Here is a 23,146-nt window from a genome sequence, read left to right as displayed (position 1 = left end):
AAGGATGTCGTGTACTTGTATCGACAGATCCTAAAAATAGCTTGTGCAGAATTTGATAAAATTTGTTAAATTACTGAATAGATTGGTAAAATTTGATTAGAATGTAAATAAAATAGATATCATAATATACAGGGGAAGTGCTTATAATTGGGGCAGGATGTTTAAGCACCAATGCTCTAAGTTTAAAGTTCAATATTTTCAATACAAATTGAATTTTCCTTTACATTCTGTTCAGAAGTGTTTTTAGGAACCTTGGCAAGTAGCTTATCATCTTTGTTTTTTTTTCTAAATCAATATTAATAGAGGAAAGCGCGGTACCTTTGAACGACTCAAGCTTCGGACAACTTGATTTTTTTCCTGTGCCCCTAGAAAATTTGACACATGGTTGTATCCACAACATTCGAGGCATAAGACTAGGTATTAAAATATAATATTGAGGAATTAATCGAAGCTTTAATCGTCCGAAGAAGCGCGCTTTCCCCTACATTAAAAAAAATAAGATTATATCTACATGAATTAGACTGTAATTTCGGACACCTTGTTTATAATTCGGGACACATTGCTTGTAATTTCGGACAGCTGAAATAGAACACCCATTTTCGTCCATTTTAAAAACCTAATTTACCAAGTTTTCCTTAGAAGAAAACGTGGGATATCCCGAAGATTGCACAAATGTTTCATATAATTCTCTAAGGGGAATTGATTTTGACACTACAAGTACGCATAGATTCACGTATTCCCTTGTCCTTCGAGTGTTTTTTTAAGCCTTTTAGAACTGCATTTCGTTCGTAGAGGTAATGCTTTTTTATGTCTTTCGGCACTTATACAACTTTATCTATACAAATATTAAAAATTTGTGGAATTTCGTGAAACCATACAACTTTCCAAAAACAGAACCATAACTTCAATGGTGAGCTTCTGACTATTTGACTATTCGACTATCACTACAGTTCTAATAATAATAATAATTAATATTCAATGAATATTTATTCATATCATTTAAAAAATTTGAAGAAAAGATATTGGTGCTTCATAATGAAGTTTCAATAAAGCAATTCTCATTCAAATTTTTCTTCAAAATTGAATGAATTAAGTATTAATGTCTTTTAGGAAGAATAAATATTTTACCGGAATGTACTCTTGAATAAACATTCGGTGAAATTTCTATAATTTTAATCAATTTATTTGTTGTGTCCGACATTATCCTCAAAATGTCCGAAATTCCAACCTGTCCCAAATTATGAGCAGTTCCCCGAAATGCGTAATAAAACCTTTGGTGTCAAGGTCTTCACACCAAAGGGTAAAATGCTCGATGTCTACAAGATGGCGTGGTTAACTTCTTGATTTGACGTTTCTGTCCCCCAACTGGCAAAACTTAGAGCACATCCGATTACGCTAAAATTTTAGTATGTTGTAGCTGATATCAAGGTCTTTTCAGAACATGTCTATGTTCCGGTCTCGATCAAACAATTACCTAGATATAGTGGCTAAAACTTTCAAATTTTGAAATAATCAAAACTCTGAATCCGTTTTCGGAATTAGAGTTTCAGATAACTTTTAACCAGAGTAGATTTTTGGCAAAATACCTATATTTGAATTTTATAGACTAATTATTAAACTGCATGTATCCTTTTGAGGATCCTTGTACATTACTTGATACATGAAATATTCCTAATATAGCATAGCATGGTAGACCAGATCGACGAAGACCATTAATAAGTCCTAGAATTAAAAGAAAGCCTAACAACAAGAGGAGTTCAAATTCACCCTCAGTGGACAAAGTCACTCGCACTTACGGTATTTTCATTCAAACGTCATCTATTCACAAGTTTTTTCGAATTCTGTTGTTGTTTTGAAACATTAAAAAATCGAGAGTAGGGGCAACTGGGGCAAAACTTGTCAAAACGCATATGTAATTCTTTCACGAGCTCTGAGAAAACTTAAACATTTTATAATGAGCATATTCTTATAGGAAATTTACTGCTCTACAACATTGCAGAAGACTATTTTCCTCTATCTCGAAAGAAATGTGATTTTCGAATCATTTTCTAAAAGTCGATTTTGTGGAGATTCTCAAAATTCCTGGAGCAATTTTTTTCAGTGTTCGGATAATGTGTGACGTTTTACTCTCGCAAACGTTAAAAATATCAAATAGACATATTTTTATAGGAAATTTATTCCTCTACAACTTTGTCGAATATAATTTTTCTCTATCTTAGCGAGAAATGTGCTTAAATTAAGCTAATCAGTATTGATATTTTCTGTAATCCAAATATTCCAAAAATATAGGGCTCAATATTTCATTATTTTTTATTTTACATAATCATTCCTCGAATCCCTTGAAATTTTGTAAGTTTAAGAAGGTTCTTTAAGGCTATCTATAATAAAAATTTCAAGCCTCAATCTTTTTTATTTTAGAAAATAGTGAATATTGAAATTTTCGTTTTGACAAATTGCCCCAGTCTCCCGTAGATTTAGATTTTTAGATTAATTCAAGACCTTTCCAACAATAACAATTTTTTCGTGATCGGTTAAAGCGTTTAGCATAAAATTAAGAAAATATGTTAAAAAAATATTTCAATAACTTTAATGCAACTTTAGACACTTTTAAAAGTTTAGTGCATTCAGAAGGAAATTCAATAAAAAGAAAGATCCCTTCGAAATGTGAGAAGTTCATAAAATGTTTTATAAGTGAAAATCGGTGAATAATATATTTCTTCTTGTCTCTGTGTTCGAGCAATAAAATCTATGGGGAAAAATAAGAGAAAATGTCTCTGAGTATCTTACTATACATAAATTTACTATGTTCTATTTCTTTTGACTAGTTTTGTTTTTTTTTGTTTTCTGTACCTTCTTCTTCTCGTCAACTCTCAACTTTTATCGACAGTTTGTCTCCTTCATCTAATCCAATTCCTTTTGTGTCATGCTTTACTGATTTCTTTGCTATTTCTCATAGGTTATTATAGTAAACCTCTCTACCCCCCTGCCCTCACCGGAGTTTATCCCTGGCAAAGGGAAATCAGAATAGTATAATACATTTAAAATTGATATGAGGATAGAGGTAATCTATTTGCAATTTAAAATGATGGAAAAACACGTGAATTGAATTAGAGATAAAATGAGTTGGAAAAACCAGAGAAAAACTTAACTAGATGAAAATACGTTAATGTTCCTCCAACGTATGTCCGCCACCCCTTTTTGGTTGGAGGAGTGCGACAGAAATGTGCAAGGGGGGCATGAGAGAGTTTAGTGTGACACAAAAGTTCTTTTATCCATATCTGATTCAATTACTTAGCATTACTTTTACGTGGTGAGTGAGTAGAATATCTTCTTTTTTTTTGTTGTACTTTGTGCACACAGGAGGAAAAAAAGGAGCACAATAGTGAGATGGGAAGAAAACTTGGGGTAAATTGGGACTGATTGTGGGAAAACAGTCATACACACTACTGAGGTCGATACTAGGGATTCCTCAGATTTTTCTTGTTTTTCTGTGGGCGGGTGTGTGTGATGGAAAAGCGAGGATTTTCCTCTCTTATATCAATAAAATTGCAAGTTGCGGATAGATGTTTTTCAGAGGTAAAATTGTTCTACTTCATATAATACTTTATAGATCACTGTTTGGCAATCGAAGGGGCAAAATTCATTTTGAATAAATTTTCCGACGTTGAAATCACATAAGTGAATCTATCAACGTAGAAGGATGAATATAAAATATGGAAGAATAGGGCTGTTTCAGACATACACAGCATTATGAAATAGAACTTACTTGAAAGTGTTACTCGATTGTTCCCATTTTCTCATATTTTCGCTGGATGTGTCTATGTTTACGGCGCAACTGTTCCCATTTTCACTGCATCTGTTTCTATTTTCGCCGGATTTGTTTCTATTTTCGTCGCGACTGTTAGGGGAAAGTACTCTCCCTTCGAACGGTCATGTCTTCGAATAATATGAATTTTTTTGACTTTTCCTAAGAGACTTATGCCGGCTTCAAATTGATGGCTTAGCCCAATCTCCAAGGTTCAAAAACATCTAAATAACAAGCAATTTTCAGCAAAAAACAAACGAGCAGTAAAAAATTCGAAATGGGCAGTAAAAAATTAAAAATGAGCAGTAGAATATCTAATTATGGTCAGTAAAAACTTAAATCTTTACAAAAATTAGTCCAATTTATATATTTAACACTTAAAATTGTTCGATATAGAATGAAAGCCCTTTATTTTCCCTTTGCCAAAATTTGGACGATAGTATCACTGTTTCAATTTTTTTTGTTACTATTCCTTTTTAACTTTTCACTGCTCATTTATACAATGTCGAATTTTTTTCAAAATCTAATGGAACATTTGCTATTAATATCCAATCCTAAATAGCAATCTCCTAAAATATTGTGCCTGATAAGGAATTAGAGGACTTAAATCAGATGGCTAATCCTTAGGTCTGAAGCCCGTATTACACATGATTTATCATATAATTATATCAATAATTGATAATAAGCTTTCTAATATTTAATAGAAACGTGTTAATGTCTTAGGAAAACTAAAAGAAAATTCAAATTATTCGGAGGCATGAACGTTCAAAGGGAGAGTACTTTCCCCTACCATTCATTAGGAATAGGTTTACAGTAATTCAATATTAGAATTAATAAAGTAGGAATAGCCTTTTTCCCCCGTTAAAGTCGCATTATATGGGCTTAAAATCTAAGGTTTACCCATATGGCTTAACTACAGTCATAAAACCATTTTTGGAAAAAAATTGAATTAAGGGTGCTATGCACAAAAACCAGCTAATTTATTAAGTTTAATAAGTAATTAATCAACAAAAAAATACCCACGAATAAACACAGAAAATGACGTCCCGAAAGCTCCGAAAGGGAAAGAGTACATTCCCCTATTATTTTCGCCGAATCTGTTCCCGTTTTCGCGGCGACTGTTTCCATTTTCGCCGGATCTGTTTCTGTTTTCGCCGCTACTGTTTTAATTATTGCTGTAGGGTGGAATCTACACTTATGGATGTTATATACACTTATGGACAACGCAAAAATCTTAAGTTATTACACTAAAGATTTCAAAAAATCAAGAAAAGTGTTAATTACATCATAAACTAATAATATTATAACTTTTCGAAATCTGTTTTACGTAAAAACTCAAGTTTTTTTCACGCTGTCCATAAGTGTATAGCATCCATAAGTGTAGACTCCACCCTATGTGTTTCTATTTTCGCAAGATCTGTTCCCATTTTCGTCGGCACTCTTTCAATTCCCTCCACAGAATTGTTTCCATCGTGCCACTTGAGCTAAAAACACCACCGAGTAAAATTTGAATACAAATTCTTTTCTTTATCCTATTTTAGTTACTTAAATGGTAAAATAGAAATTTAAAAAGTACCTCAAAACCTTTTCAAGTTATAATTATATCGAAATTTTTAATCAAAAAAGACTTTTTTTGTAGGAGGAACTTTATTATTTCCCTGAAGAGCATTCAGTTATCGAAAAGCGTTTTCTCTAGAAAAGTTTAAAATACAATTAAAAAATTTAATGTTTGAAAAAGGAATTGAAAATTATCGTGATTTTCTTGACATCTTAAAGTTTCTACCTAGTTTTTCCGCAGATTAGTAATTACTGGGAATCTGTATCAAATTTGACTAAGAACTTAGTAATTCTTTTATTGAAGTCTATCAATTGAAGGTTTATTGAGTTCTTAAAATAGAAGACAGTATTGTTTATTAGCTTTGATTATTTATTAGCTCACTACTAAAAAGACTTTTAAATTTTTAATATTCCTTTGACTTTTTAAGTATTTAATTAATCAAAGCGCAAGAATATTGCGGCAAAAAATAAAAAATGCAGTATTTTGTCAGCAGTAATTTCTTGATTAGCAAATAAATTCGAAATGGTCTGGAAAAAAATCAATTTGGTCAGTTTAAAGTTACATTTTATTAGTAAAAATAAAATTTGGTCAGTAATAATTTTTTACTACCCAAATCGAATATTTTTACTGTTTTTTTTAATATTTTACTACTCACTTTTAATTCTTTACTGTCAAATTTAATATTTTTCTGATCAATTTGAATTTTTTACTAACCATTTTATTTTTTACTGATCATGTTTTTATATATTTATATTTTACTGACTATATACTTTCTATTTTTTTTAAATTCTTTTTAATACTTCTCCCTCGCGACACGTCTTAGTGCCGCGTAGCGAAAATTTAATGATACAGTAGACTCTCGCTCAATCGGGTCTTTTTCAATAGGTCGCAAAATTTTGTTGACAATTTCCACGTTTTATTTTAAAGCAAATTTGTTCAAATTTGCTATAGTTCCTTTTATTTTATCGTGATTCTTTATATTGGAGCGCTTTTTGTGAAATTTACAATGATTTTGATACCCAAATTTCTCAATAATTTAGATGACATTTTGCCCCATATATGTCCAATTGAATGAACTTTAACACCAAGTACTTAATAAAGGATTTGTAAAAGGCTATATACTCTGAAACCAAAATATCGTCAAATTAACAAGAAAAGTTTGCCAAAGGATGTTCTTCTATATAAAATATAAGAAACAGGTTTGTCAAATTAATAAGCAACATCCTTTTGACAAAATTTTGATGAGGCCCTTTTGTCCGCTTGACATTTTTTACATAGTATTTTTTGTCGAATTAGCAATAATCTAAGTAAAGTTATTTTTTAAATCATATTTAATAAAAGTTTGTTGAATTAACAAACGAAAAACATTTTCACAACAAACCTTTTACAAACTTTTACAAATTTCACACTTCTGATTTGAATTATGACAGTAAGAATATCAGTATGTCCCTTTGATTGCAAAAGTGCGATATGTGCAGATAAATCAAATGAAAATAAGAACGTCATTCAAGTTGGTAGAATTTCCAACGAAATATCCTACTTTGGCATACAACAAGATGTACAATTATCTGAGGAAAATACCGAAAGGAAAGTGCTCTATATATAGGAATGAATTATTGGTAGAGTACTCAAATACACATTTCTATTTTCCCACACAATTAACTAATGCTGAACACATTTTCTCAACTATAATTGAAAGTGCTTGGGCTGAAGGACGCATAAAAAAGGGGAGTGAGGGTAAAAGAGGGGGATAGGAGTTAAAAGGTAGAGGATATAGGGGGTAGTGATTGGTGAAGATGATAAAATAGGGGTGAAGTATCATATCTTGATTGTGTTTAAGGACTTTTACCAGGGAAAACTTGTACAATTTGTTGTGGTAAATTTGTCTTTTGAGAATGGTATGTTCTTGTGGGTATTTGAGAAGAAAATTTTCCATGAATATTTTCCACCTCTTGAGTTTTCTTGAATGTATACGATAAGAAATTTTCCTGTGGAATATATTGGAAAATCATGATGTGTCCGACCAATCTTTATACACCACCATCAAATATGTACGCTAGTTTTATTTATTATATACTTTTAGTTATATTAAATGGTTATTTTGTGAGTCTTTGCAACTCCATTACGATTCAAATATAAAAGCAGAAATATTGTTGCATAAATCAAATTGATTTGCTATCTTCCGCTTCAGAAATTTGCCAAAATGCAAATTAGTTGAAGAATTTTATTAATTGGATAAAAGGTTTCAGTTGCAAAAGTCAGAAAGCTACTTAACTATGCGATTTTCGTAGATTGTGAACAAGATTTGCGAATTAACTTTGCAGTCTCCGTACTGATATTCAGGAATACCATAAATAATTACATAATTTTTAGAAGTTGGAAATTTTATCTCCCATATTGAAATCCTTTATGAAGTTTGAACATTGAGGAAAATTCCACAATAATGTCACGTAACTTCAAATACGACAATTCGAGGTTATTTTAAACCTAACCTAAAAAAATACAAATTTATTTTGGACTATGAAATATGCATTTATTCATTTGGAATTATTAAGTGCTTTTGTAGTATAATTTTATTGAAAGCATTGAAAAGTAACTGACCTCTGAAGATTGACCACTCCATGTTCGTAAGCTTTTCTTTACTTCTAGAACTTTATTTATTTATTTTTATTTATTTATTTATTTAAACCAAACTGCCTTTGAAACTTAACGATGGTTTTTACCAATCAGACATGGTAGATCGGATCGGTAAAGACCATCTTTAAGTTCTGGAAATAAAAAAAAAACTTACGAAACTTGCGCACTAACGGTACAGTCCATCGCCGTCTTAGCATTGGTAACCAACTTTCAGAATTTGTTTAAATATTCTCATAAGTCTTTGAGAGAAAAGTGCTTAGTAATGAATTATTTGGAATACTTTTCTCCAAGTTAAAATAACAGTTTCGACATTCTTTACTACCAATTTTCCCAATTTGACGTTGCTGTTCCAATTTTCGCCACGACTGTTCTCAAATTCAGCGCATCTGTTCCTATTTTCGCCGTGCAATTGTTCCCAATCTGTCATTGGATAAAATAAAAATGTTTAATGAAAATAATTTATTGACCAAATCTCTCAGTTACATAGTAAAAGATATTTCACAAGTCAGAGATGAAAATGAATTCTTACAACTGTTGAGTCAAATTCGGAGTACCCATCCTTGGATACAATAATAGAAAAGCAAAAGAAAATTAATATGAAATACATGATGACCTTGTCTGGAAGAAAATTTACATGGTAGAAGTAAAAACTAATAGAAAAAATCTTCAATAATTCCAAAGAAAGAAAGATGTTGCGGAAAAGCTGAAGGCACAAGTGAAATTAAGTAGATTTAAAAAAAAAAAAAAAAAAAGTGACAAAAGAAATAAAAATGAGTTATAAATTCAACATGGCTGTCCCGGAGCAGGAGCTAAACCACTAATGGTAACGTTAGAGCTATTCCGCAAAGACTCGAGGAATTTACTTTTGCGTTTATTAATCTCCTTACGAATTGGGGAAAGCTTGGCCAGACAGTGCATCCAATGGGTAGGATAGTTGAAGGGCAATTTTAGAATAAGCCGCAGGACTTATATTAAAATTGAAAATAATTTAATATATTTATTATTGAAAATAATTTAATTAGATTCTCTAACTATTAAGGGGTTACATTTAATTGATTAAAGAAATTAAACATAATCCTTCGTTGAAATACAATTTTAACTCATCTGCTAGGAGGAAACATTTTTTTTAACTTCTGATAAATCTTCTGTGAATTATCGTGACTATAAAAAAGTATGTTTTTTTTCTAAAATCATGTCCCGAAAATTATGTCCCAATGGCTGAATTCTGAATTTTAAAATTTATAAACGAACTTTTCAGAAAATATTGTTTAAATGTTAGACTTTTATGTTTATACTGAATAGATTGAATTAAATATTTCTTTTTTTTTATGGAAAAATATATTTGAAGAAAATATGTTGTTTTTTAGACTCCTTGACCCACGTAACCCCTTAAATATTATCAACATTTTGTTAATGCATTCCTAGACAAAAAAAATGATTCTATTACTTTGGTAAATATATCCTGAATTAATTTGAAAATAACAAATTATTTGGAGAAGTTTGCTTCAAATTGAAGTTTGTACTCACAGTTTTGACAATCCAGTAGGGGAATTCTGTAACAAAATCACAATGTCATATGACAAATTTTCGCGGCTAATTCGGGAGCGGGAGAATACCAAAGACCTGTGAGTATCGAATGACCAGTACAAGCAGCTCTATGAACTTCTCAATAATTGATATGAGTCACATTTTCAAATAATTTTGCTGAATTCAGCACATAAAAACACTACTTTTGTCACATGACATTGTTACACTGTTACAGAATTCCCCTACAGGACTGTTCTCATTTTCGCCGCAGCTGTTCCAATTTTCGCCGCGTAATTGTTTCCAATCAGTCATTGGATAAAATAAACTTTAAAGAGCATTTGAACATTTTCGTGAATTCCATCATTTTTTAGCGTTCTTTTTTTCTCGGTTTGTGCCAAATTATTATCTAATCAAACACTGAACACTGGCTTTAGAGGCTGGTCACCAATTTTTAGCTGGCGGTGGACGCCTGGTATATTGGAAGTTAATGGATACCCAAGAAGCAAAATAGCTGCCTTATAGAACCATGTGTTACAAAAGTCTTTTAGTGGACTTTTAAAAGGCTTAAAGTGAGAATTTTCTGTTGAAGTTCCAATATAAAGCTCTTAAGATCCTTAAGAGTGCGCCACTTTACTTTTAGTAATCTGAGTGATGGAACAAAGAACGTTATAAGCAAATAAAAGGATTTTTGGTTCTATAATGCCTTACTTAGGAAATTCTACAAAACTATATTAAGAAAAAATTGCTTCTTGGGTAGATAGAAAAATGTTGGCAAATAAATGCAATACAAAATGAAAGCACTATTTTTTTTAAATAAAATTCTATTACCGTTTTACTTGAACTACACAAGGGAAGTCATTTGTAAAATTGTTGGTAAGTGTTTGTGAATTATCACTTGGAGCTTATGAAATAGTCGTGAATCGTATAACTTATTAAAATGTACGTAAAAGTTTGTGTTTTTTCATAAAACATTGTTCATAACGTTATGACTTGTAGAGCATTCTTCGTTTTTTTTTTTTTGCACACATTTGTTCGTAAATGTTAGACAATCAAAAATGTACGAAAAAATGTTTGTAAAAGAATAAAAATGTTTGTCAATTGTAACGAACAATTTTTTGTTCTTTTACAAACATTTGTAAAAAGTTTCTTGACAAGTCTTGACAAAATCTATGTTCGAGAAATCAGGTGGATAAAATTACTTTTTAAAATTTTTCTTTTCGCAAATGAATTGCCTGTAATCCATAGATGTTATTTATGTATTTCAAAAAAAATAATTAATTTTTGTCATATCAACAATAATTATTTTCCCAAAATTAATCACTTTTCATAGTCCAAAAGTTTCTTGACACATTTGTAAAACTCACTCAAAATGGTAAAATACGTGCAACTAACTTCCTTAAAACCAGTTATATTTTGAAGCTATATCATTTGAGGGACAAATAACGGATTTGCACATTTCCAAAGATTTTAATGATCAATTTACACATATAAAAGTGATGAGGAATAATAGTAAAATTATGTATTTTTTGTTCATAATTTTTTTCTATCGTTTTTTCCACCTGGTTTCTCCAATATTTTGTCAAGAAACTTATGGCTGACACTACATTTTTGTTTGTTTGACAAAACTTTACGAACAAATGGACTAAATTTTACGAACATTTGCAAACATATGTTTGTATAAGAACAAGAAGACTTATTAAGTAATCATGTTACGAACAAAGTTTGTAAAAAAAATAATCCTACAAACTTTCACGAACTTCATGGTAGGTTTTCGATTTACAAACATTTCGTAAGTCCCCAGTAGGATTTTACAAACATTTACCAACAATTTTACAAGATACTTGTCTCTGTGTATGGTGTTATTGAACCTTTATTTGGCTTCTTTTTAAGTATTGTGTGACAACATCATAAGAATCACTTGATGGAATTAGAATATCCCAAAAAATGAGAAGGAAGGGATTAAAATTTCCGACCATAATCTGTAGATTTTGATAATTTTTCATCTTACTTTTAAAAGTACTGAAGAAGTTTCACATGACACTGCGGAAGTTGTATGCATTCTGCATATTAATTGTGCACAATGCTTCGTACCTTTCTTGATTTAACTCTTTTTGACCTGGCATTGTATAAATGAGCAGTAAAAAGTTAAAATTGAGCAGTAACAAAAAATTGAAACAATGATATTATCGTCCAAATTTTGGCAAAGGAAAAATAAAGAGCTATTTTAATGTTAAATATATAAATAAGACCCATTTTGTAAAAATTTACGTTTTTTACTGACCATAATTACAAATTTCACTGCTCATTTTTAATTTTTACAGTCCATTTTGAATATTTTACAGATCGTTTTTTGCCTTTTGACCTTACCTAGCCCGTGCTAAGAGGGGCCTACATTTGAAAATTGACCAGTCTCTCTATGCAACATAACCTTTTGAATCGCAATGGACAATTTTAGGTTATAAGGGTTGAAAAAAAGAACAATTGGTAATGAATGAAGATAGGATCTTTTGAGAATGTTTCTACCCTAAAAATATCCCAAAATATATCCCAAAACATCCCACTCAATCATAATTCCCAAACATAAATTAAATATCGATGAAATGAAAAGGCCAAAAATATTTTAACAATAAATATGGTGTGTGATGATAAATCTTGTGTGAAATTTACCCCTAAAAGAATATATTCTTGACGGGGGTAATAAAAGCAAAAAAAAAGAAGGAATCTGTCGTGATGTGTATATTACATGGAGATATGTTACAGATGGAAATTTCTCGGATTTTCCATTCATCCAATACCTGACACGTAAGTTAAGAAAATATTTATGTTTCAGGAGGTCTTCTCTCTATATATCCTTGCAAATATTCACTCCTTCACACATGCCAGAAGCCAGACAAGCTGTTGGTACTCTGGAGGAGAATATGTTAGAAATGTTTCCCCATCCATAAAGGTTTAAAGCTCTGGTGGTTGTGTGTGATTCTCTTTTGAAATCCAATGCTTTTTTGGGGAGGAGGGTGGTGCCACGCGAGGTGGGGATTGGGATGAAGAGGTGATGGAAATTCTGTAAATTTCCTCATCACTTTTTCACACCTTCCTCCCTTGGTACAGTGAATATCGCCCACACCGGATATTCCCCGAAAATTAAACTTCCCCTCCAAAACATATACCGGGATTCCTGCCCTCCTCATATTCAATTTGAATCTCTTGTTGACTTCTAATTAGGATTAAGAAGAATCCCACAAATATTCAACATTTGATAGGATTATAGTTGTGGGGGATTTACATGAGACAGTGAAAATTTTGCCCTAAAGCGGAAGAGAGATTTTCTCGCATTTCACTCCTCCGTACGTCCCATATCTTAGCATACAAAAGCCCTAGCGTTTTAATATTCACTGAAATAACCACCCCTTTTATCTTTTTGTTTTTCTTTTTTGCTCTCCGATACTCCATCCATTGCCCGTTTCGCCGAAAAAAAAAATCACTGGACAGATCCTCCGGAGATTGACAAGAAGCCATCAAATCAGGGTGTTCGTGTGGGTGGTGTAGCGAGCTTTTTCTGTGCAGCACGAGGTGATCCTCAACCGACGATTATATGGCGAAAAAATGGAAAGAAAGTTTCCGGTATGTTCCCCAATCAGCATTCTATATACCCAACTCTTTGGTGTCACCCAAAGGCAATGCTTCATGGCCATATGTTCTCTCTTTTTTTTCTTGTGTTATGTCTTTCTGCAGGAACCCAGAGCCGATATTCTGTAATTGAGGCACATGGTGTTTCGATTTTGCGGATTGAACCTGTACGAGCTGGTCGGGATGATGCACCGTACGAATGTGTGGCTGAGAATGGGGTTGGTGATGCCGTTTCAGCTGAAGCCACTCTCACTGTCTACGAAGGTAAGTGACAATGATCTTTAAACACATTTCTACATTATCTTTCCGTACAGAAGTAGGGTAAAGTGATACAAGTTGGACAGTGGTACAAGTTGGACGCAATGGTACAATTTGGACAGGGCTTTTTGTCTTGATAAATTTAGAACTTTTAGTACTGATAAAATTTTGTACTGTATTTATCAAGAAAAAAGCCATGTCCAACTTGTACCGGCGAATTGTCCAACTTGTAACACTAAATCCAAATTATATCACTTTACCCTAGATCTTGAAATTTTCGAAAATCTATTTGAAGATTCAAAAAAGAGACTTCCTTACTTCATGATAATTCCGCAAGGTGGCTCGTTTTTTGAATTTCGAAGTGCTAAAGTGTCAAAATGTGACGGTCTTCACATTATTTGTGAGGAAAAAAAAAACAGAACAACGACGTTTACTGTTCTTGCTCTAGTATTTAATTACTCCGTAATCACTGAGTAACTCTTTTGCCAGCTTTTAAGTGTGATGTGTGATAAATTTTCCCCACCCTGTTCGAAAACTTAGTATAAAAATTCGAAATTGAATTTAAATTCTTCGAACATCAACGACTTTTTGTGCAAATAGAGTTCTTTTTTCCAAGACACTATTGGAGAATCAAAATCTACTTTTGTTTGGGCTCTATAAGGGATTATTTACGTCGAAACAACGTCGTGGAATTGTAATAGTGACCAAAGTGGCAAAATTGTGCTGCAATGCATAGGGGAAGGCTTTCAGGCTTCGCACAAACTCTGGCTTCGAGCACTGTATGTTTTTTCCATATTCCTTTAATGCATCTATAATTCTATCTGAATATGTCAGATTCTTAAAGAAAATATGGCGAAAAATTTGAAGTGTTCCAAGCAAGAGTGTGTGCGAGCCTTAAAGCGTTTCTCTCAATAAAATCAAGAAAACATCACTCATTACATCAGAATCACCATAAAAAGTCATAATTTCGAAACTTTTGCTTAGAGAACTTACGTACTTTACTGAAGGTAAAATTTGCGTCATTGAAACGAAAGTGGCAAAATATGATGATTTTCGGCCAATGAAATAGTTTTTAATAAGTAAAAACACGGGATTTTGACCATTGATCTTCTTCTCCTTTATTCCTTGCCAAATAAAGGAATAAAGGAGGAGAAGATCAAAGGTCAAAATCCCGTGTTTTCACTTCTTAAAAAGAAAGTGGCAAAATTTTAACACAAAATGAGTCTCAATGGTCCTTTTCTTCATGGAAAAAACGCAGAAACGAACAATGTTTGTGAAAAAATACAAACATTTATGAACTTTTTCTGGGTTATACTATTTACGAGCATTTCGTAAGTCCCCAGTAAGAATTTTCAATCATCTACGAACAATTTTACAATTTTTTTTTCTATAGGACAGATAAATTTCTCGCAGTGAAATTTACATTAGTAAAACAAAAATAACAAAATGTTGCTGTATTATTTAAATTTTGACAAGAAAACGTATTACCGACGTCAGTAATATAAATATACCTTATTTTAACTGAGTTTAGTGTGATGTTAATTAAACTAAGCAATCAGAACTGCTCAAAAAATACTGTGTCTATTTCGTAAAGTTTATTTGAGGAAAAGTAATTTTCTAGAGGTAAAATTGACGTAAGTAAAACGAAATTAAAACTATTTTACTGAATTGTAAAAATTATGCCAAGAGAACGTTATTTGCAGATCACTAAGATGAGTTCGATTGACCCTATCCCCTTGAATTCTGACACCTTAAAAATATATATTAGTAACTTTTTTTTGAGAACAGGTAATTGTCTTGAGGTATTCACGCTAATAAAACGCAAGAAGTTCATTGATATGTAAGATATAAACCAGGGGCCTCTCGACATTCATTTTTCCATACGTTTTTGCAGAGGCACTGAAGACTATTGGCAAGTGTTTTCCTAAAGAGAATTGACTTATCAGTCTAATATATTTCGAAATCGTGCATTAAAAGCTATCTAGAAATACATATTTCATGATGCTCGCCGAAATAATACAAGAACTACGAGTAAATTTGTTTAAGTCGCGGTGCAATAGCTGCAAAATTTTTACAAGCGAAAATGAAAAATAGCTTCACTTTTTATTAGGCTTGATGGGTCCCTGATATAAACACTGTTATTGTAGAGAATATAAATTACCATTACCTTACGAATATCTGACTTCAAAGACATAGACTTTTCGACGTAAAATTTACGTCAGCAAAACAAAATTATTATAGTTATTTCCATGTCATTTAAAGAATTTCGTAACTATTTTCTGACTTCAATATCACGTTATTATACCTGAATTGTGACGTTGCTCAGGCAAAATAATTGTATCAAGACTACTCAAAAAAAGAGGGATGACAAATCGTCCGAGGCTTTTCTAGCTGCTGGAACTCCCTAGAATGAGCTCTGTTTTATATTTTTTTGAAAGTTTTTTTGAGTGCATGTAAGATTAATGTCGTTTTAAATTTGTTCACAAATTATTATAAAACCAATTTGAAGTTAAAAATTATTTAAGAAGAGGGTCTTTTCAATAAATAAAATCTCAATTAGGGTCGAAGGAATACCTCTTCGACAGGGAACCACTATTGACACTTTTGTCAAAATGTAGAAATTTATTTAATACATCATTTAATTTATCATTATTTAATAAAGATAAGTTCGGGCAATTAATATTGTCATTATTTCGAAAATTTTACTTAAAGAAACTTAGAGTAACAACCAAATTTCGGCCAGCTTGCAATTTCGGACACTTCTTTTTTTTCTCAAATTTCCATGAATTTTTGGCTTTTGCATATTTTTATTCGCCGAACGACATAATGTGGAAAAGATTTGGAAGAAATCCAGAAGGGTAAAGAACAATGAGAATCAAGGTGGCCGAAATAATACTCAAGCTATGTCTAAATTTTTATTCATTTTAAAATGTATTAAGATTGATTTTAGAGAAAGCAATGACGATAAACTATCTACAAGGTTCCAAGCAACACTCCTTAAATAAAAATTAAATCAATTTGTATTAAAAATATGTTACATTTATAGCTTGAGATATTGGCGCTTGCAATCAAATATGTCGAAATTTGGTATGGTTACCCTATATAGTAATCTTAAGGTAATAATTTCGTCAGTAAAACGTTCTGTGTTTTAATTTATTTGCTTAATTGTATCAAATGTAAGCAAAATCGTAAAAAGTCGTACTGTTTCTCCTTGACTGAACGATACTTTTTCAAATGAAAGTAACAAGTTGCAATCAATAAATTTTCAATTGACTCTTAAAAGTTTTATATCTTAGACAATTTTATGTCTATTCACACTGACAGTCTAACAAATAGAATGTGAATGGCAGCAAATTCAACTTTTCAACAGCAGATACTGTAACCGCAAAATCCCTAATTTTCCCGATATTGTCATTTGTTTATTGTTGCTGAACATTGTAACATGTCTTACATGTACTGACAATTGGAAAGCAAGCAATCCCAGTGATTGATCGACAGAGAAGTTAAGAGAGATATCTATGAGTCTCTTTGCACTCTCTCTAGTAATATCCTAAATGCATAGGTATACCTTTTGACTTGATAGTAATCTTGGAATGTGTGAATTAATGTAAGTGCAATATTCATTAAGTCAATTCCCATCCCTATAGTCCCCAAAGATGTTGTATGTAAACATAATACAGTCATATCGTCATTCAATATACTTCAATCTATTGAAAATCTATGTTGATTAAATCAAAACTTAAGGTGGTGAATTTAATTAGATGTCCACAAGAACAAGAGTGTTAATACACCCCAAAAGATTTCCAAGCACCTTACAATCCATAATTGTTCTTCTGGACATTTTGCTTGTTGCACAAAATATAATTCGTATAATTCTCAATGTTATTGGTCTCTCAGCGTTGGATGCAAAGTTCTTGTAGAGTTTGCCTTTTGGGAGGAAAATTCATATGCAAAATTTCCCAGAGTTTAGCAATGAATTTCTATGTCACGTAATTAACATACCCAAGGAGATTTAATTACATAAATTCCGAAATTTTGCATTTTTCTCTTTTGTCCAAATGTTTTCATTAAGCAAAATCAGGATAAAATAGCGTCATTTGCATGTAAAATAAAATGCAAAAGATTTGTAAACCTTTTGAAAAAAAATATCAAAATCGGATAATAACTTTATGTAAAAATAAATAGGCAATATTTGGTAGTTGTTTAGGCGTGGTAGTTATATCGCTTATGATTTATGGGTTAACACAGATAACTTAACCTCAAATATCTTGAAATCTACTCAAAATTCAATGAAAATATTTCAGGATTATCCAAATTCTGGCGAATTATATCGTAAAATGCAATAGCCATAATCGGAAATAACCTCACGTATCGAATTGAATTGAATCCACTCTGTCCCAAATTGTCACAAAAATAAAAAAAGTTCATTTAAAAGGTTTTTTGGTCACAGTTTAGGGGTTTCAATGCTGTCAAATTTACCGAGAAGACATACTCCCGAACGCAACAAATTTTTCTTTTAGAAAATCCCTGTAACTCTGTAAAAAAAATTGTGGAAATTACAGAAAAGTGTTAATCTTAAAATCTGATTAAAGGACGAAAACAACCTTCCTTTTTAAATAATCAAAAAGATACACGAAGTGGAAAAGACGTTCTAGAAGGCAGGATTAGCTTTAAAACACATCTTCCATATTCTTTTTCATGAATCTTCTCTCCCTTTGATTTACATCCGGCAAATATTTGATCATGCTCATTTTGAGACAGTGCACAGATAGATAGATGAACACTATCCACAATATCAAAACAATGGTCCTAACCTCAAAAAGGCAACCTGTTATAATTCTGTTTCAATCAATGCACTGAGATGTAAGTTAAGATTGTAAGATGTAAGAAGTTGAGATATTAGATTCAATCTGTCCCATTCGTCCCAAAAATTTCTGATTGTTCGAAAAGAAGCCTAGAGAAACACTTGAAAATTAATGTAGCCCTAATTCTTGTACAGAAGCTGCCTATTGGACCAATTGGAGAGCTTTAAAAAGTATTTCTAACCCCAATTTAGAATTTTTGGACAGTACAATTTCAGTCCAATTTGGTAAAATAAATAGCATCAGTAGACGTAATTTACATTTAGATCTTTGGATGAAAAATTTTTTTCTGAGGTTAGAAATATTCCTCACAATTTCTAAACAGAATTTTTATCTTCATCCAGTATATCCGTAGAATGGATCTCGGTCAAAATTCCGAAAGCCAAAATCCCGAACGCCAAAATCCCGAAAGCCAAAATCCCGAATGGGCCAAAATCCCGAAAGAACTAAAATCCCAAAATCTTAAACATGTCATAGCTACACTCGCGATTGCACCCCCGCTTACTGAAGGCAAAGGGAAATTTTCTGTGCCTTGGGAATTTATTCTAAACATTTTCCTCTATATAATTTTGTCCCTTTCAGGATTTTGCAATTCGGGATTATGGCTACCACCGCCGAAGAATAATTAGTGTCAATCTAGTATCACAAATTCTATCTGATTACTGCAAATCTTGTAAATAGGGGAAAGTGCCCATGCTTTACACGGTCCCAAGCTTCGTAATGACTATATTTTTTCCTATGTTTCTGAATAAATGTGACTCTGCAATATATTTTAAAAACTAGGAATTGTCCCCTAGTTTTTAAAACCTTTATTGAAAAACGTAGGAAAAATTTTGTCAATATGATGCTTGGGACCGTGTAAAGCACGGGCACTTTTCCCTCCCCATGTTTACGGCAACCGTTTCTGGTTTCGGTGTCTTTAAAAGTCAAAAGAATCCAAAAATGAGGTTAAGTTGAACGTCAAATGCTATTCCGATATCCTTTTGCGCACTCTATTTTTTTTTGGACAGTAGTGGGACAATGTGAATGCAGCTACATAAATAGTAACGTGTAGATTGATTTAAATTGTTCGCATCGTGACGTTTTTGTGAGGTTAGAAAGATAGAAATATTATTCTAAACTTCCAAATGGATCTTTAGAGTGCAAGATCTTAGCTAAATTATTGACAATTAGTATCAAAATTCTTTCTGACTGTTTCATATCACAATATTAGTCAAATATCATAATAATTTCGTTTTTTGCAATATTTGAAAAAAAGGAACTAAGGCTTTGTTCGTGCTCTTTCCTTTCTAGCTTTTTTGGGTCTTTTTTCTTCTTAAAATGAGGTTAGATTGAACTTCAAATGCTGCTCCGAATACCCATTCTCTAGCTTCAAGTTTTTAAGGACAAGTTTGACAATTCGATTTGTCGTTGATATGAAGGAAGTTAAAAAAGGGCTAGTGCTGCAATGTAAAATAGATTGAGATTTATTTTAATTTTCTCGATGTAAGTGCCTAAACCAGTATGATTTTTCATATCGAATTATATTGCATTCAAACTGTCCCAAAAAACTTTTAGGGCATGTGACGGGGAATTCTGTGTAGCCTTTGACGGCTAATCGAACCTCAGTAAATGATTTCTTTTTTTTTGTGCTGAAAGAACACAACTTGGGTTATTTTACTGTGAAGAGTCGTCACAAATATTCGCTTCGTGCGCAGCGAAATTTTGGGACAACTTTAACAAGTGCAATGCCACAAACTGTCAGCATTGGAATTTAACGTACCGAACTTATGCATAAATTTAGTTTATCATTTAATGAAGGAATGTATACTATCCGTAATTAAACACATCCATAAAAATGTGACTTTTGAAATGTGTCAGAAGAAGGGTCAAAATTGACAATTTACCCCTTTAACTCTTTCGTCTCTTTTGGGACTGTAGTACCCAAAGAAGCATATGCATATTCTATGAAAAACAATGTTTTTTTTAATTATTCAGAACTGATAAAAATCCGATTCTTGTGGATGATTACAAACTATAAGGATGTCCAAATGTAAGATATGTTTTGTAGGACCTCAATTAATTCCTGAGCTTAGATATTTGTGATTAAAAATTGTGAAATTGGCTTGCAGCATATGCTGCGGTCCGGAAAGAGTTAAGGACGAACGGGACACCGGTGTCCCAAAAACATTTCTTTTACTATAGAAAATTATTTTGTCCTCTAAATAGTCCGAAAAATTAGTTTTATTTTTGGGACACCGGTGTCCCATTCGTTCTTAAACGGAGTAGTAGAGCACTCGCTCTTTGATGCAAGTGTCCCGGGTTCGATTCCCTTTAGGTCACCAGGAATTTTTCTAGCGTTAAAGATGTTCGAATTGCATCCAGGATTGACAACCCCATCCGTGAAAAAAAATAATGGATGTCCCGAACTCTCCTTGTGGGAAGGCCTAGTTCCTCTATGGAACGTTGTGCCACCATTATTATTATTATTATTGTTATTATTATTATTATTATGAACGTATGCATAAATTTAGTTTATCATTTAATGAAGGAATGTAGACTATCCGTAAGTAAACAAAACCGTAAAAATCTGACTTTTGAAAGATGTCAAAAGAAGGGTCGAAATTGACAATTGCCCCTTTATGGACGAACGGGACACCGGTGTCCCAAAAACATTTTGTTTTTGACTATAGAAAATTATTTTGTCCTACAAATAGTCCGAAAATTTTTTTTGGGACACCGGTGTCCCATTCGTTCTTAAACGGTTAGAACAAATTAGGTTAACTATTAAAGGACGATTGGAATACCGGTGTCCCAAAAAAAATTCCTACGGACTTCAAAAGGGTTAAGTTATTCACCAGACCATATTTTTCCAGTACAAAAGACGAAAGGGATCTAACAAGCATTAATTAAGGCAGCAAGATGAAATTTGAGGAATAGTAGTGTTCTAGATGCAATCAATGTGGAACTATTTGTAAGTTTCTTGGCAAATATTTAACCATAGTAATAGATCAAATACTCAAAGTTTCGAAATAATATTCATGCGGCGAAATGAGATATTTGGAGTGCAATCATGTGAAAAGTGGTTATCCGTATTGATGCTGTATTTCATGCAGATATCTAACATATATTTTCTAAATATTTTGCTGGTAGTTGTAGAATAACAATTTTATCTTGTCTATTAGGGGTGTTACGAACTTAACCAATAATTTGTAGTGTGTTATGTTAGGTACTTAGAAGAGAGAGTACTTGCGAAATCGAAAATTCTGTAATTTTATAGATTAGACAGGAGGAAAATTTGTGGGGTTGCAGGAGAGCAAGAGAGGTGTTCAAGTGTCGAGGTTGAAGGGGGAGGAGTTTGGGGATGTATTTTAGAATGCTTTTAGATAAATAAGACGAGCTCAGGTGAACAAAAGCCCGATAATGCTGGTGATCACATTTACTATACCTTTGAGCTCAAGTGCCTTTTTCATCTTCTTGGGATGGTTTGGTGATTGCAGAGGAATGGGACTACGGGGGGAGGGGTTATTTAAAAATTTATAGAAGCACGAAGGTGTCAGTGTTAGAAGCCAATAAGGTAAAAATGGGATTATGATACCGCAGCTACTGAAATGTGACTGCGGTAAGTAAATTGGAAAGGCATTGTCATTATTCTTGGAAAATTTTTCAGTTGTTGACCATTTGCTGAGTGGATTGAATTTGTGCGAAACGGGAGAATGGGAGTTTTTCTTTTTTTTTTTGTAAACTCACCTCAGTTGTGGATTTTAAAGTGTTTTATCAGAGGGCTTTGAATAATAGGATACTCCTATTATGGATATGTTGAAAAAAAAACATACACATTGATGTAATATCCATGAGTACACTGAGAGAAATTTATTTGCCTTTTTATATGATCAGTTTACTTAGGTATTTCTGGGTTAAATTTATCAGATGTCTGGCTAATTTGTATAAATTAGCCTGGATATATTCTCTTTTGTGTCTAAATTGTAAAAAAAATATCAGGGGAAACATGTAGGGTCAGAATGTAGACCGTTAGTGACAGATCGGCTAATCGGCGCCGATCAATCCCTCTGATCGGGTGATCGTTGCCGATTAGTTTAGATTTTCGGCTAATTGGAAGCTAGAGGGAATCGTAAGTGACAAACCTGTTTACTCCCTGGAAAAAAGTACAGTAGAGTTCCTCAAAATTGAACGACAGTTGAATTCAAAATATAGAATTTGAGGTTATGCCAAGAAAATTTTGCATGGAGTCTGAATTAGAACCATATTTTACTGGCGTTTCTTCAATCTTATGGTATTATATTAACTCCCATAACAAATTCCATTTATTGAACAACAAAATTATTTTGATATATTCTCTAAAGTTATTTCACTTTATTTTAAGGAAAGTGCATTTCACATCAATTCCGTTACGTTTTTAATATTGTTTAAATTTGAGGAGTGGGAAATGTCACTTATACCCCCCAAATGTTCAAATTAATGAACTCTACTGTACTTCAATTAGGTAGTGCAATATTTCTAGGCAATCCAATAAAACGAAAATAAAATTAAATTAACAATTAACTTACTGTAACACCGGGAATTTTTTTAAAGATATTCTGGGTAAAAAGCATGTAAAGTCTTTAAAAAAATTGCACTAACACCATATTATATTTATCAATTATAAAAAAAAATATTGGATTGATCTTTCGAAAAGAAGATACGTAATGGTCGAGAGAAATTTCAGAGAGTTAGTTTTATTTCGAAAGAATAATTTCGAAACAAAAGTTCCCCCTATAAATTTCGCTTAAAAGTCCATTCAAATCGAAATATTTCGAAATGTACCAGACTATCCCATGGATCAATGAGTTTCGAAAAATCTTCCATAATGATTCATGCCACAGATAAAATCATGAA

The 23,146-nt window shown here is 32.2% G+C and overlaps 1 protein-coding gene across 3 annotated transcripts in view; it reads left to right on the top strand.

Moving 5' to 3' along the window:
- The window catches only part of LOC129806809 (tyrosine-protein phosphatase Lar), a 284,034-nt gene that overhangs the window by 147,648 nt on the left and 113,240 nt on the right, over window positions 1-23,146 (top strand). For all 3 annotated transcript variants that reach the window (XM_055855583.1, XM_055855585.1, XM_055855584.1), the window contains 3 exons: window positions 12,288-12,329; window positions 13,014-13,145; window positions 13,257-13,415. In XM_055855583.1, the coding sequence (XP_055711558.1) occupies window positions 12,288-12,329; window positions 13,014-13,145; window positions 13,257-13,415 (333 nt within the window). The remainder of the gene's footprint in view (window positions 1-12,287; window positions 12,330-13,013; window positions 13,146-13,256; window positions 13,416-23,146) is intronic.

The sequence above is a fragment of the Phlebotomus papatasi genome, chromosome 3, assembly GCF_024763615.1.
Source record: "Phlebotomus papatasi isolate M1 chromosome 3, Ppap_2.1, whole genome shotgun sequence".
Taxonomy (NCBI): Eukaryota; Metazoa; Arthropoda; class Insecta; order Diptera; family Psychodidae; genus Phlebotomus; species Phlebotomus papatasi.
This window is presented reverse-complemented; position numbering and strand designations above follow the sequence as displayed.